Source organism: Henningerozyma blattae, chromosome 2 (assembly GCF_000315915.1).
Source record: "Henningerozyma blattae CBS 6284 chromosome 2, complete genome".
In the NCBI taxonomy this organism is placed as follows: Eukaryota; Fungi; Ascomycota; class Saccharomycetes; order Saccharomycetales; family Saccharomycetaceae; genus Henningerozyma; species Henningerozyma blattae.
In genome coordinates, this window is record NC_020186.1 from 2,131,328 (window position 1) to 2,145,602 (window position 14,275).

Here is a 14,275-nt window from a genome sequence, read left to right on the forward strand (position 1 = left end):
GTGTTTTTTAGTATCACACTCTGGTTGTGTGCTGCAGCCATTTCTGGAACTTGATGGTGTGTGTGTGTGTCTCTGCCAATATCCGCTATCCGAAGAATGTTCGGTAACCCGTTTTTGGTTTTTTTGCCATGTATGGCTGAGATTGGTCCAGATCAGGCTTACCTCAACACGACAGATTAACGCGTCATAACAAATCGGTGAACGTAAATGGCTTCGGCACTTACTGTTATATCCGCGGATGCCAATGACAATATAAAATGGATAAATGGATAACTATGTATTCCATGGTTCGAATCTTCCGTGGAACGTGTAATACTTGTTTGGGTCAGAAGGTTCGCCACTGAGGCATGAGATAAATTTAATTATCTAAATTAAACCATAATGTAATAAGAATGTTATAATTTAAAATGTAATTGCATAATGACTAGTTTTATTGCAATTGACTATTACAATTTTTTTTTTTTTATTTAAACTTGTTCTAAAAGAATAGAAGGTCGGGAATTCAAGCGGTTATTCTTTCTAATCTCAAGATTTGTACCGTATTTATACCCTTTACCGGTGGCGAAAAATACGGAGTAATAAGGGATTGGCGCCCTCGGACTTTTCCTCTTTAGGATATACTGCCGTATATAAATATATGTAGAAGTGATGTTATATTATATTATATTGGAATTAAAAAAATTATTACATAAATATATATGAAAAAATCTCTCTGACTAGTTTAATTGGATTAGATAATTTACTTGGTGATATTAGTATTGATTACTGCAAAAAGTAAAATCGTGTACATTATCGTATATATTATATACATTTCCAATATTATATAAATTAAAAAAAATAAAAGTAGTCAAGTCAAATCTCTCTTATTATTCAAATCTCGATTCCTTTCATAACTAAAGGAAAGTCTTAATGATTTTTCTAAATCCGACTGTAGGTAGGGTAATTCTCCCATTCAAGAATTGACGAAATTAAACTATAGTAATATATCAAGAAAAATTCAAATTTGAAAATATATAGATGTATAACTAAAAATATTAAATACACGTAAGTAAAAAAACAACCTCATCACCATCCAATCATATAACATGTCGGTAAAACCAATTGACACATATATTCAAGATTCAGTACGATTATTCCAAGTATCGCCTTCCACTTCCACTATCACCATCACTTATAAGACTAAAAAAGACAAACTAAATAAAAAAGAAAAAGAAACTGATGAACAAATAAAATCTACGAAGACTCAACCAGTCAATTCAGTATCTTTCGTTACTACAAACAACCAAACTTCTACTCATTACTCTTTTGAAACTAGAAAAACAAAAGATGTATCCAGACTATTATCTGCTTTAGGCCCAAGAGGTGTAACAATAAATTTGACCAAATTGGAAAAAAAAATAAAGTTTTGAAACCAATAAATAAAAAAAAAATTCAGCACATGTTGTAGGTATCAGTTCTATTCTAGTCAATAAATATGTCAAGAAACAATTGGATGAAAATGAACTAGAGAAGAAAAAATCTAAATCAAAATTGAATACACAATCCACTGCCACTACCACAACAACGCCAAATGATAATTCTTCATCGCCTGCAAATACTTCTTCAAATAAATCCAAGAAGAAGTCCAAGAAATCAAAAAAGAGACGTTAATTTTTAGTTTTATATTCTCTCTCTCCCTACTTCATCATAAATTTTATATAGAACCATTATATAAATAATCATCTACATTAAAAATCATTTCAAAAATATGCTTTTACGCAAACATTGTCACAAAAAATTCTTAATCTCTTAAAATTATTACTAGAATCTGTTATACAATTTATCATATAGTTTTATAAAGAATATGTTCAATATATCCAAATATCGGCTAAGATACAAGATAATATAACGAGAAAAACAATTATATGGAAATACTAATAATTAAAAATTGGATGCAGAAAGTATGATGTTCGAATCATATGAACATATGTGTTGAAGAATATGATATGAGGATGAGATGTGAAAAACAAACAAACAAACAACCTAGAATAATAATAACGACTCGAATATTAGCTTAATATGGATGATTTATGAACTAACAAAATCTAACTTAATGTCTTCTACCTCTTTTACCTTTCTTTTTATTTTTTTATTCTTTGTTTTCTTCCCAGAGGGTGTTTTTTTTATTAAAGTACTAGTGGGATCATCATTAATATTATCGTTATTATCAGCATGACTTTCATCATTATTAGTAGATACTGTATTTAAAAGCGGAGTATTTTCATCTTGTTCATCTGTTTCGTTTTGCATATCTAATATTGTTTTCGCATTGAACTGAACATCAGTGTTTTGATCCGATTCCGTTACAGAGGTGCCTCTTCCAGAATCTAAACCTCTACGTGACGACCCACCTTCTGTGCTATTATTGGTTGTTGTTGGCTGTCTTTGAAGTGCTGCGTTACTTGTAGACATCCCAACATCGACTTCTTCATCATCGAACAAATAATTTGGTGGTAGATCATCACCCTTCTGTAAAACTAAATCTTTTTTAGTTTCTTCTCCATTATAAGATGGTGGAATACCAATATCACCAAAAACTTTACCAAAACTATATTTTTTCACATTTGCTTCAATGAAAACAAATCCAATTTGCCCTAAATTGACCTGTAGTTCAACTTCATCACTTTCTACTAAATTATTACTATCTTTAACATCAAATGTTCTATCTAGCTTTTCAGGCAATGATATATCTTGGCCGTTTGATAGTGCATCTCTTAGTTCAACATTATCTGGATCTTCTAATAAACCATCTCTCGTATATGTTCTGGTATATGAGGCATTCATTGCACCTATACTAACAAATAAATCAATAGCAATATTTTCCGCTACATCCATTAGTTTTTTACCATTATGGGTGATGAAAATAGAACCGTATTTGTATCGATAACCAAAACCAACAACATCCCCTTCTTGCAATTTAGGTAGTAAAGTATTTGCGGTAAATGGGTTATTAACTCTTAATTTACCTGTGGATTCGTAGGCAATTGAATATTTTGACATACCAGGAATTCTAAAATATGGATAAGGTGCGGTAACTAAACCTATGCTAAAGATAGTATTTGAAGGTTTTGGAAACTTATAAATTTTAACTTCAAAATAAACTGCATCCCTTTTATTTATTGGTAATGGATAATTCGAAATTGTACTGGAACTTTGATTATTCTTAGTAAACAAAATATCCAATTTATCTTGCACCAAAAAACTGGGTAGAAAATTCCCATTTATATCAACATTATCATTAATACTTGGTAGAAAGAAGTAACTTTGAATACCTCGATCTTTAATAAATCTTAAATCACTCTTGTGTAAATAAGTACCTAGTTCTTTAATTATTGGTGGTACCATCTTATTATATTCTTTAGATCTTTTATACAAAGCAACTTCAAAATTAGACATTTTTGGTAGCTCAGTCTGTTCTCTTTCTCTCAAATGTTCTGCATCATCAAATCTACCCGGTGAAGTGAAACTAGAGTCTAATAGCAAGCCTGGCTTCTTTTTCCCTAGTAACATATGCATGGACCTCATACGTCTTGTATGAGAGGCACCATTATTATTTGCCTCCATATCAAACTCATCTTCATCTTCTCCTGTTAACATAACATAAAGCCCGGCTACAACTAAAACTATCATTATGACAGTAAAAGTAATAGATAAACTTATCAAAAATGCCAAGTTTACAGCTTCTGGCTGACTACCACCATCATAAGGTTCAGGTAGAACTTCAACATTCAGAGATTTATCACTACGGAATACACGCTGTATGTCTTGTCCAATAGTATCTTTAATAAACATGTTTGTGAGAATTATATTTGTATTTTTGTGAATATCCGTGCAAATACAAGTTATGCTAGGCCTCCAGAACTATGAATTTTTATTGTTTCAAATATTTTTTTATTATTTCTAATATTTTTAATTATTTTCAAATTAATAATTTTATCTCGTTAAAATTTAGGTAATGTGCCTTTTATCAAGTAGGAGTTAATTAAAGGAAGGAATCGCTGGAAGTCTTTAAGATCAAAAAGATGACTTAAACTAAGTATGCCACTTGATGAAATTAAGTAGGAGGATTTAAGCTTATTCAGTTGATATTTGGGTTTAAGTATTTGTTCTTAGGAACGATAAAGAAAATTACAGGCTTTCTTTTTTAAATTGAAATCAATTTAGCGTTAAACTGGTTTTCCAGCTTCAAACAATGGGCCTAAATGGAAATGACTGTTTTGAGTGGAAAAACTATATTTTTCTATATCTGGTCCGCACGGATGTTCTTTAAAACACGGCGCTACCTTATGAGGAAATTTAAAAATATTGTTGCAATATTAACAAAATCAAATATATACCTAATTAGTAGATATAATAATTATCATGATCAATAATTCTATTGAGTGTGTTGTTTAGATTTGCAATGGTTCTAATTGAATAAATTAGTTTTGTATAATTACATAAGCATTATTGTTACAAAAATGTTATAAAATATGTTAAATTAAATGAGCTGTGTAAAAGCTGCAACTTGAGGGACATTAAATGATTTGGTATGACATAATAAAAAGAACGACGAATAGTAATCTGAAATCAGTTTTTTATAGGTTTACCGAGATTAAGTCTTGACAGTTGGTTCATCAGAGCCTAAAATTTCCTTGAATTTTAAGAATTTTAGAACACTCTTAATGACTGGTTTCAAGAAATCATCAGCAGCTTCTTGGTATTTCTTAGAATCATCTGTATATTGTTCCACATACATTCTAATAGTTGCACCTGAAGAACCAGTACCGGATAATCTCAAAACTAATCTAGCACCATTGGAGAATTTGATAAATAAACCTTGGTTCTTAGAAACAGAACCATCTAAATCAGTATAAGAGAAATCACCACAATCTGCGATCTTTAGGGATTCATCTGCTGGGAATACTGAACCAATAGCATCTGACTTAGAAATAAAGTTCTTTAAAATGTCAACGATTTCATTAGCAGTTTCAGATTTGATGTTTTCAAAATCGTAACGAGTGAAGAAAGTACGACCATACTTAGCCCAGAATTCATCTTGAATTGTCTTTAAAGAAGCATCTCTTTCTGGATGTTTCTTGTTGTAAATGGCCAAGATGTTCAACCAAGCCATAATAGCCCAAACACCATCCTTTTCTCTGACATGATTAGAACCTGTACCGAAGGATTCTTCACCACAAATAGATAGCTTATTTTCATCGAATAATTTACAGAAGAATTTCCAACCGGTTGGAACTTCATAACAATTCAAATTATGTTCTTTAGCAACTCTATCAATGGCACTAGATGTAGGGAATGAACGAGCTAAACCATAGATACCTTGTTTAGCAAAGTAAGGGATTTCAGAGGCATATTCGGCAATAATAGCAACAGAATCACCTGGAGAAACGAAAGTTGGACCGTAACCGTAAATCATATTTCTATCACCATCACCATCAGATGCAGCACCAAATTCAATTTTTTCCTTGTCGACTCTGCTAACTAGAGTTTTTGCGTAAGTTAAATTTGGATCTGGGTGCAAACCACCGAAATCTGGTTTTGGAACGTAGTTTTGCAAAACTTCATCAGCTGGCAAACCGAATTCATCGGCAAATATAGCCTTACCATATGGACCAGTGACACCGTTCAATGAATCGAATAATAACTTCCAATTTTTGGTTTCGCGTTGGGAAACAATGAATTTCTTAATCAATGGGAAATCAAAAATTTCCTTCATATATTTAACATAAGCTTCAGTACTATCGATGATATCCACCAACAAATTACCGTATTTTTTATTTTCAACGATAGTAGCTAAATCTAATTCTGGGAAATCATTGACAATTTTGTAATCAGTCAATTTTTTTGAAGCTTCCCAAATAGCATCAGTAACAGCTTCTGGAGCTGGAGCACCGTTGCCTAAATTATATTTGATACCTAAATCGTTAGTTGGACCACCTGGGTTATGAGAAGCAGTTAAAATGATACCACCAGTAACTTTATCTTTATAAGTTCTAATAATATGAGAAGCAGCTGGAGTTGACAAAATACCGTTTTGACCAATAATCAATTTTTTAACACCATTAGCGGCACCAATAGCAGCAATTTTGTTCATGATAACATCGTTATAGAAACGACCGTCACCACCTACAACCAAAGTTGCGTCTTTAGAGCCTTCTGGGATAGCATCCATAATGGCTTGGATAAAATTCTCGGTATAATTTGGTTCATCCATGAAGACCTTAGTCTTCTTTCTTAAACCAGAAGTACCTGGCTTTTGGTCTTGGTATGGCTTTGTTGGAATGGTTTGGATTTCAGCTACCATGATGATTGTTGTTAGCTTATTTTAATGTTCTGAGTTCTTGCTAGATTAATAAGTTCGTAAAACGAAGAATGTGAAAATTTAATTTGAATCTAAAGACTTTTAATTATATTTCACAAAGTTGAAAAATGCAAAGTATTTATAACCTTTTTTTGGTCGTTGTTTTAGGTATTTTTCAGTGAATTTCGTGTTGACCCCGCCCTTAGAAAAATTCGATTGGCACCAATAATCCCTAGATTTGTCGGGAAAATAACAATAATAGAATGGTGAAAAATATTATTTTGAAATACTTTTTCTATGATAATTTTGAATTATTATATAATAAAGAATGACGGATAAATATCAAAGATTGATAAACAAATCCACACATTGAACTATATATATACGACATACGTATTATGATACCATTGTTAGGAATCGCGATTCTGAATTTATAAGTTGGGGGCTGCTTGCCTACTGATGGCTAATGAACGGACCAACCAGAACCGAAGCTCGGACCACAGTGGGCCGAAGAATGGCAAGAAGTATGTATAGACTAATTAAATTTTTCTAGTTGACAATACCAACTAACTTATAAGGTCATTAAGGTATAATAGGACTTTATTTTGAAAGTGATTTGTCAATTAGTGGCAATAGCAAACAATTAAATATGCCTCGGAATATGTTAGTCCGAAAATTTGAGTCCAGTAAAGGTGAATAGAACAATATTAGCACACAAATGTACAAGTCAACATATAATATTATACTTATGGTAGCAATTAGATATCTTCTCTAACACCTTTCTTCAGTAGCGAATCAATAGTCAGGTCGTTAGCTTGTGCTAGTTCCCTAGCTTTCGTGTAATTTTCCACTTTTTCATCCTTATCTTGATTCCTCTTTTCAATTACTTTCTTTAGTTTCAATTTTTCTACCAGCTTAGTTGCATTATGAATAGAAAACTTGTCTGTGTAAAATGGAGTAATTTGGTCTTTCATACTTTTAGATAAATGAGGACTTTCGAATGTCACAGAGTCTCTAATTAGCTTCTGGTCAACCCATTCTAATAACACATCCTTTTGACAATGCACGTGAATGGCAGGGATCCTTAAAGGATCAGTCTCCTCTTTAACGACTACCTTCCTATTATTATCAGTATTAGGCAATGGTAATTGTGAGATCTCAGTGGTTTCTTTAATGGATTTGAAATATTTATTATCTGACACTGCTGGAAGACCATCCATATCTAAACCATCAATAAAATTGCCCATTAAACTATCGATTTCCTCGGCTTCTAACTTAGATTTCTCATTCTTCATATGCCTATTCGATAATTTAGGAAATTCAGAAACCCTTTCATCCTCAGCAAAGGGTAAACGTGATAAAATCAAGCCTCGCATATTAACCTCCTCATTATCATCATCATGGATAGACCTATATTTCTGAATATCTTGTTCAGACAGTATATCAGAATGATCTACAAGTACAGGGCACAACATTACCATTTGTGCATTTGTATTATTCTTTTGAACATATCTTGCAATAGCAATTTTCTTATTTTCATATAAAACATCCACCAAGATTTCAAATGACATCATATCGGCAGTAGAACCTGCTCTGCTATCTGCTACAATAAATGTTGACTCAGAAATTAGATAATGCCTTGGTAATGATTCTTCATCCATGAAACCAGTAATATCTAAACCAGGGTATGTGTTAAAAGATAAATTATCAGTCAAAGTTGTAGGTAAAACAACGTAATCTGTACCATATCTATAAACCTTAGAAATTGATTTGCTTGAAACAGTAACTGTTTTATAATCTACATTTTCACTTTCCTCTTCATTATCGTCAGCTCTATTCTTGTTTCTAGTAATATTATCTTTTGCGTCTAGAATTTTTTCATGTACCTCATATTCAATAATTGATTTTGTTTGAACATAATTGGCTGATAGATATTTATCACTTATTACGCTATCATTACCCTTTTTAATATTTTTTTCTTGACCATTTTGTTTCTTGATTACTTGTATTTTATTTAAATTTGAAACTGATTTCGTTGCGGGATAACCCTCCACCAAAATCGATAAGCATCTAGGGTCCTCTTGAATATCAATAGAAGTGCTTTCACTTGGATGTGTAATACTAGAGATGTCTGCTCCTAGTCGTAAGGGACCTGTAAATATTCTAATTGGTTTAATAGTAGCCAATCTTGGGTTGGTTACTTCCTTCAATAAGTAATCAATCGAGAATATTTTAGAAAGTGGGTTTGTTTTAACGATTTGTCCCCATTTCGTTTGATAAACGTCGACATTTGATTCCTTACCACAATTAGCTAGTACAATTCTTGGTTCAATTTCCGTTGTCAAAGTTTTAACTTCTGCTTCTGCTAAGTCTAATCTATCTAAATTATTTGTAAAAACCATAATTTGTTTAAAAACTTTACGTTTTCCAAAAAAATACTCCATTTCTAGTGATGCCAGAATCAAACATTGAAATGATGATAATGATTCATACTCAATGTAATTTTCGTCGTACTTGCCCTCATCAAATGTATCTATGTATCTTTGAATTTCTTTTATAGTTCGAATCGCTTCTATTGATCTTACAGGTGCAATAATTTTCTGGCTGTGATAAATATTTGGAACATTATCTGAATTAGATTCCCATAGGGAATTAAACAAATAAATACTAATGTAATCTGTCTTTCTTAATTTTTTAACTTTTTCAAGTAGTGCATACTCAAGGTAAGCCATCGATTTAACGATGCCCTTTTCTTGGATCATTGATTTTGAAACATCGATGAGAAATGCTGTACATTCGGACATTGCACTAAATAGTTCAAAGATTGGAGGTAAAACTCAGTTAGGTCTCTCCAATAACTTAATTATATCTAGCTTAATATTTATAAAACTTTCAGGACATTTGATTTGTATAATAACATGAGCTGTTATTTTAACATAAATGCTTAATATTAGGAAGAAAAACTGGAGTTTGTAAATTAAGAATGTGTTCGTCCGAAAACGGCAAATTTGTATCTATAAATACAAGATATATATCTAAAAAGAGTGATATTTCTAACCCTTCAAGAAGTTGAGGTATCTTAGCAAGCTAAAGATTTCCTAAGAATATTTCCATATTCCATTTGAATTATAAACAGCCATTAGATATATAGATATAAAAATGTCGCATTCTTTTTAGCTTTGTAACAACATGCATGAGAAATACAAATCATTAGCACGATATGCCTTGCCAAGGATTTGTAATGCATACTACAGACTTCTAAAAACTAGCATCAGTTCATTCACGATCTTAGTTAACCAATATGGGATATATGATAATGTTCAGGCGCTGTCTTACTTCAGTAATAGGTAGTAATAAATTAACTCCGCAAATTCTTCAAGAACAAAACTTGTGATATAGCATGTTAAATTTAGAAAAGCTTTAAATTGCTTCATAATATTTATATTTCATTAGAATGAATAAAACTTTCGAAGAGAAATTTTATCCAAAAGATTGTTATCAGAGGTCAATCGAAACACCATGCCCAGTTTTTACGTTCCTTCGAGGTTGGTAAGATTCCACCTCAATTTTTTTACCGGCAAGACAAACTAAAGAATTTTTGAAAAATAGCATAATTTGGCGTAGAAAATGTATATATATAATTCTAGAATTTGTAGATTCCATCTGGGATAAGTTAGCAACAAGAAAGTAGTGAGAACTACCAATGACTTTAGAAACTAATAATTACATATCCCTTTTTGTGGTACTCACTGCTATCGTATATGTAGCAATGGGTGGCCATTTTTCTATTGCAGTTATAGGTTTAATTCTGTATATGGTTTTAACAGGTCAAAAGCTTTTATATCTAGAGGACTATGACACAGCTCCGGCAGTGTACCAAAAAAACGAAGGCCATAAAAAACAAACAGAAACAAAAAATCAAATTAACCTATTCGTTTATTATTGGCAGATTCCCGATATATTTATTTTATTCGTTCTGTATATTAAGCATACATGCACTTCAATTAATCACGGCTTTAACCTTTATTGGCCGCATTTTCCAAGAAGAGTTTTCATTTATAATGCCGCTTTATACATATAAGAACTGTACAATTCACATTTACTTATATACATATTTAAATTTCCATAGATTTTGGAAATAGAGAAACAATTAGCATAATCTAGTTAGTTAATCCAACATGCAATTCAAAGCTCTACCAGGTTTCTTTAAAGCTTATGAAGAACAAAACAGTAAACCAATTGATTCTTCCAAAGAAGATCACTTAAAATTCGTTCATCATAAGACTTGGAAAGATCTATACAAGAGTATCCCTCATAACAGCAGTGATATTGAATATAAATTGATTATTTTAGGACGTCATGGCCAAGGTTATCACAACGCTGCGATTGACAGATATGGTATGGACGCATGGAATAAGCATTGGTCTTTGCTAGATGGCGATGAATATGGAGAATGGCTAGATTCGAGATTAACTCCCCTTGGTAAAAAACAAGTTTCAAGAACCGGGAAAGAAGTATTGTTACCTATGGTAAAAGGATTAGGCAAATACCCCGATGTCTATTTTTCATCACCTATGCGTCGTTGTTTGGAAACCTATGTAGGCTCATGGGGTCAAGTTTATAAGATGGTTGAAAATGACCAAAAGAAGTTGGAAATTACGATAATTGAAAATCTAAGAGAAACTCTAGGGGAGCATACATGCGATAAACGTGTTTTACATTCTGAAGTTATTTCCGAATATCAGAATTCTAAAATGGAGTCTGGTCATATTGCTCATTGGAATTATCCAAAAGGGTATCCAGAAGAAGATCAACTTTGGTTTGCAGACTGGCGTGAAACGAATGAAGAAATGGATGTACGTGTTCGTTCTGGGTTAGAAGAATTATTTTCTCAAGTTAAATCGGATGAAAGAATTGTTTCATTAACATGCCATTCAGGTGTTATTGACAGTGTATTACGCAATTTGGATCACCCTGCCGTGGAGAATTTAGATGTTGGTAAATCAGTTATTGCTGTTGTTGCTTTAAGAAGATGAGAATACATTTTCATGAATGATTTTTATACGAACTTTATTTGATTTTTTTTTTCTTCCATAAATATATGAATATTATATAACATTTGATAAAGATAAACTTCTTAAAACATTATTTAGGATAGACAATATAAATTTTTTAGAGATAAATTTTGAAAAAAAGAAAGACTTTATATGATACGCCACAATCAGAAAGTAATTTATTATAGAATTAACATTTCATTTGAAAGTATGTATTTGTGTATTATGTCCAAAATACTTGTAATTCTTTAATAGTTCTTGGAGCAAAGTAAAGATATGATTGGTTGCGAGTCTTTAAGGCTAAAGAAGACTGCACTTCCCAACATTATCTCTACAATAAATTATGATTTACTTAATTTTCTTACTAGTTTACTTCATTTAATCGCTAGAAACTGATACGCCAGCATATATTAAGAAAGTAAAAAATAATTGCCTTTTCTATATATTTCAAGTTATTATAAATGATACTACCAATATTGCTGTATATTTCTGTGGTAATTTTTATATTAATAAGATCCAAGATCCAAGAGCTATTATTACGTGTGTTTATATTACTGTCCAACTTTTAACAACAACATATAACCAGAAAACACTAAATATACCAAGTTGAATAATAACGGTTGGTTTTCTATAAAAGAAAACAACCCTATTTCCAAATTATCTTCACTTCTATTCATGAAAGGATCTGAAGATATTAATCTAAAAGGTAACAGCATAAGGGGAATTCGGCCGAATTCTCTCACAAGACTTAATACCATCAATACCTTGAAGTTTTCAGTAACAGCAAAAAATTGTTATTAATTAACTGAAAGTAATTTCAGAGACTCATAAACTCTACTGAGTTTTTGGAACCCCTCACGAAATTGGAAGAGATATTTTTTATAATTTTCAAAAACAAAAATTTACAAAAAAAATACGTGGAACTATGACATTATTTTTCTTCAATAGTAATATGGGGATTTGGGGTAGAGACAACCAATAAAGAATGTTCTTAAGTTTACCAAAAAAGTATTACACTAAAACATTTTGATCGTAAATAGTATTATATAAATTACTATGGAAATTTATTCAACCTATAAACAAGAAACAAGCACACAGACAAACATTTCTCTTGAAACTATTTCTTCTTTCACGATGTTTGAAAAACATTTGAAGAAGTGGGGAGATTTCTCCAATATTATAACGTGAGAAGTAGTAAATGATATCAAAATTGGAAGATTTTACTCTATTGGTACCAAGGGGAAGGAAAATGTATGTTAGAGGGTATCCACAGTAAAAAAAAAAAAAAAAGACTATTTGCCAATTAAAACTTTTTTTTTCAGAATAGTATATCCATCAAATTATATGGCCGCAGTATTAACTTGTGAAAAATGGCTCTAGGCAAATGGAAGGGTGGTCAGCATGGTTTTTAACTTAATTTCTTTAAACAATATTTTTTTTCTCCGCTAATATTGTGTCATGCTGACGGACTTTTTTTTCCGTTAAGTAGTTAACAATAAAGGGCCTGAGATTTTTTTTCCCTGAAAACTTTCTATAGCAGCCGGTTCCGGCATTCTTTGTAATAGTGAAAAATTAACATACAAAGAGAAACTATAGAAAAGAATAAGTGGTAAAGTATGACATCTCCTTTTATATGAGTCACTCTAATTCATTTTCTAGGTAATACCAGACAGGCATTGTTTAGTTTAGATTTTATTTTTTGTTACTCAATAAGTATGATGAATTATATTATTATAAATACTTTACATATTTTCTTGAATTCAATCTTGATTTAACGTAGAAACATTTCTAAAAATTCAATAATAGCATCAAGCTAAACAATCATCCGCATATTCTCTCTCACAAAACATTCTAAATCATGTCTACTATCATACGGCGCTATCACTCCTTCCATTTTTCACCTGCAATGGTAAGACATGGAGCTGCTTCGCGTACATTTAAGGCTAATATTCCTAACAAGTTTCTATCGAAGGCTAATGAAAACAATTTGAGTCTCTCCTCTACAACAGGTGTAAGAACTTTTGCCAAGACTGAATATTCGAAAGCATCTCAAAAAGTAAGAGACACCAGCAGAAAGCTTTAAATATGGAGTCTTTGCTCTACGCTATTTATTTAGGGACACGGGCCTTTGCTACGAAAAATCAAAAGAAATTTTTTTTATTATTATAAGGTGCCTTTATTAAAGAAGGTGCAATATCTCATTATATATCCTTTTTATAAGATATTTACTCAATCTCAATAACATGCATTATTTTTTGTATATCAAGTTAAGATCTCATAGGCAAGAAATGTGTAGGAGGATCTGAAGTATAAACAGGCAATCTACCACGGTTAGTAGGGTTTCTGGCTTTGTTACTATTTGAATCAGTCACAAAATACATATAAACATGTAACACGTTATTGTCTTAGGCACAGTAGTCTTAAAGAGCATAATTTTTCCTGCCGTACTCCCTTTTTCCGGATCAATTTCTCAGTTTAGTTCTTTTTTTTTTTTTTTTTTTTGAACGTATATATATATTTAGAAAGCCTGAAACGGCCGGTGCCAACTCAACAATGGGTTTACATAATAATTCATAAGAACAAAAAAGATCCCTTTGGAATAAGTCCAATGTCAAGCAAATTACATTTGCTAAGCATCATGTATGTACCTATCTACACCATTCAGAATACAGACTATGAATTATTACAGAAATTCCTATAAATATAACGAAATTATTCATATAAATCCTTTAATGAACCGCAAATGATGTGGCGGATAATAGAACGAAGCCTCTCTGTTTTGACAAATGGTGTATTCGCCTGGTACCTCCTTTTCCTATTCATCATATACGAGTAAAAATATTCCTTGTATTTTAACATTATCCTATATTTTACATACAAT

General features: G+C 31.5%; 5 protein-coding genes across 5 annotated transcripts; 2 read left to right on the top strand and 3 right to left on the bottom strand.

Moving 5' to 3' along the window:
• Window positions 1-1,085: 1,085 nt before the first annotated feature.
• On the top strand, window positions 1,086-1,409 carry SRP21 (signal recognition particle subunit SRP21; the record flags this gene model as incomplete). The annotated part of the gene is made up of 1 exon (XM_004179185.1): window positions 1,086-1,409. The coding sequence occupies one exon, from the start codon at window positions 1,086-1,088 to the stop codon at window positions 1,407-1,409; it is 324 nt and encodes a 107-aa protein (XP_004179233.1).
• Window positions 1,410-2,067: 658 nt separating this feature from the next.
• On the bottom strand, window positions 2,068-3,831 carry TBLA0B09000 (uncharacterized protein; the record flags this gene model as incomplete). The annotated part of the gene is made up of 1 exon (XM_004179186.1): window positions 2,068-3,831. One exon carries the CDS (start codon window positions 3,829-3,831, stop codon window positions 2,068-2,070), a length of 1,764 nt encoding a protein of 587 aa, XP_004179234.1.
• Window positions 3,832-4,633: 802 nt separating this feature from the next.
• Window positions 4,634-6,343, bottom strand: TBLA0B09010 (uncharacterized protein; the record flags this gene model as incomplete). Its single annotated transcript, XM_004179187.1, has 1 exon — window positions 4,634-6,343. One exon carries the CDS (start codon window positions 6,341-6,343, stop codon window positions 4,634-4,636), a length of 1,710 nt encoding a protein of 569 aa, XP_004179235.1.
• Window positions 6,344-7,098: 755 nt separating this feature from the next.
• On the bottom strand, window positions 7,099-9,144 carry YKU80 (ATP-dependent DNA helicase YKU80; the record flags this gene model as incomplete). Its single annotated transcript, XM_004179188.1, has 1 exon — window positions 7,099-9,144. One exon carries the CDS (start codon window positions 9,142-9,144, stop codon window positions 7,099-7,101), a length of 2,046 nt encoding a protein of 681 aa, XP_004179236.1.
• Window positions 9,145-10,518: 1,374 nt separating this feature from the next.
• Window positions 10,519-11,376, top strand: PMU1 (putative phosphomutase; the record flags this gene model as incomplete). Its single annotated transcript, XM_004179189.1, has 1 exon — window positions 10,519-11,376. The coding sequence occupies one exon, from the start codon at window positions 10,519-10,521 to the stop codon at window positions 11,374-11,376; it is 858 nt and encodes a 285-aa protein (XP_004179237.1).
• Between the last annotated feature and the right edge of the window lie 2,899 nt (window positions 11,377-14,275).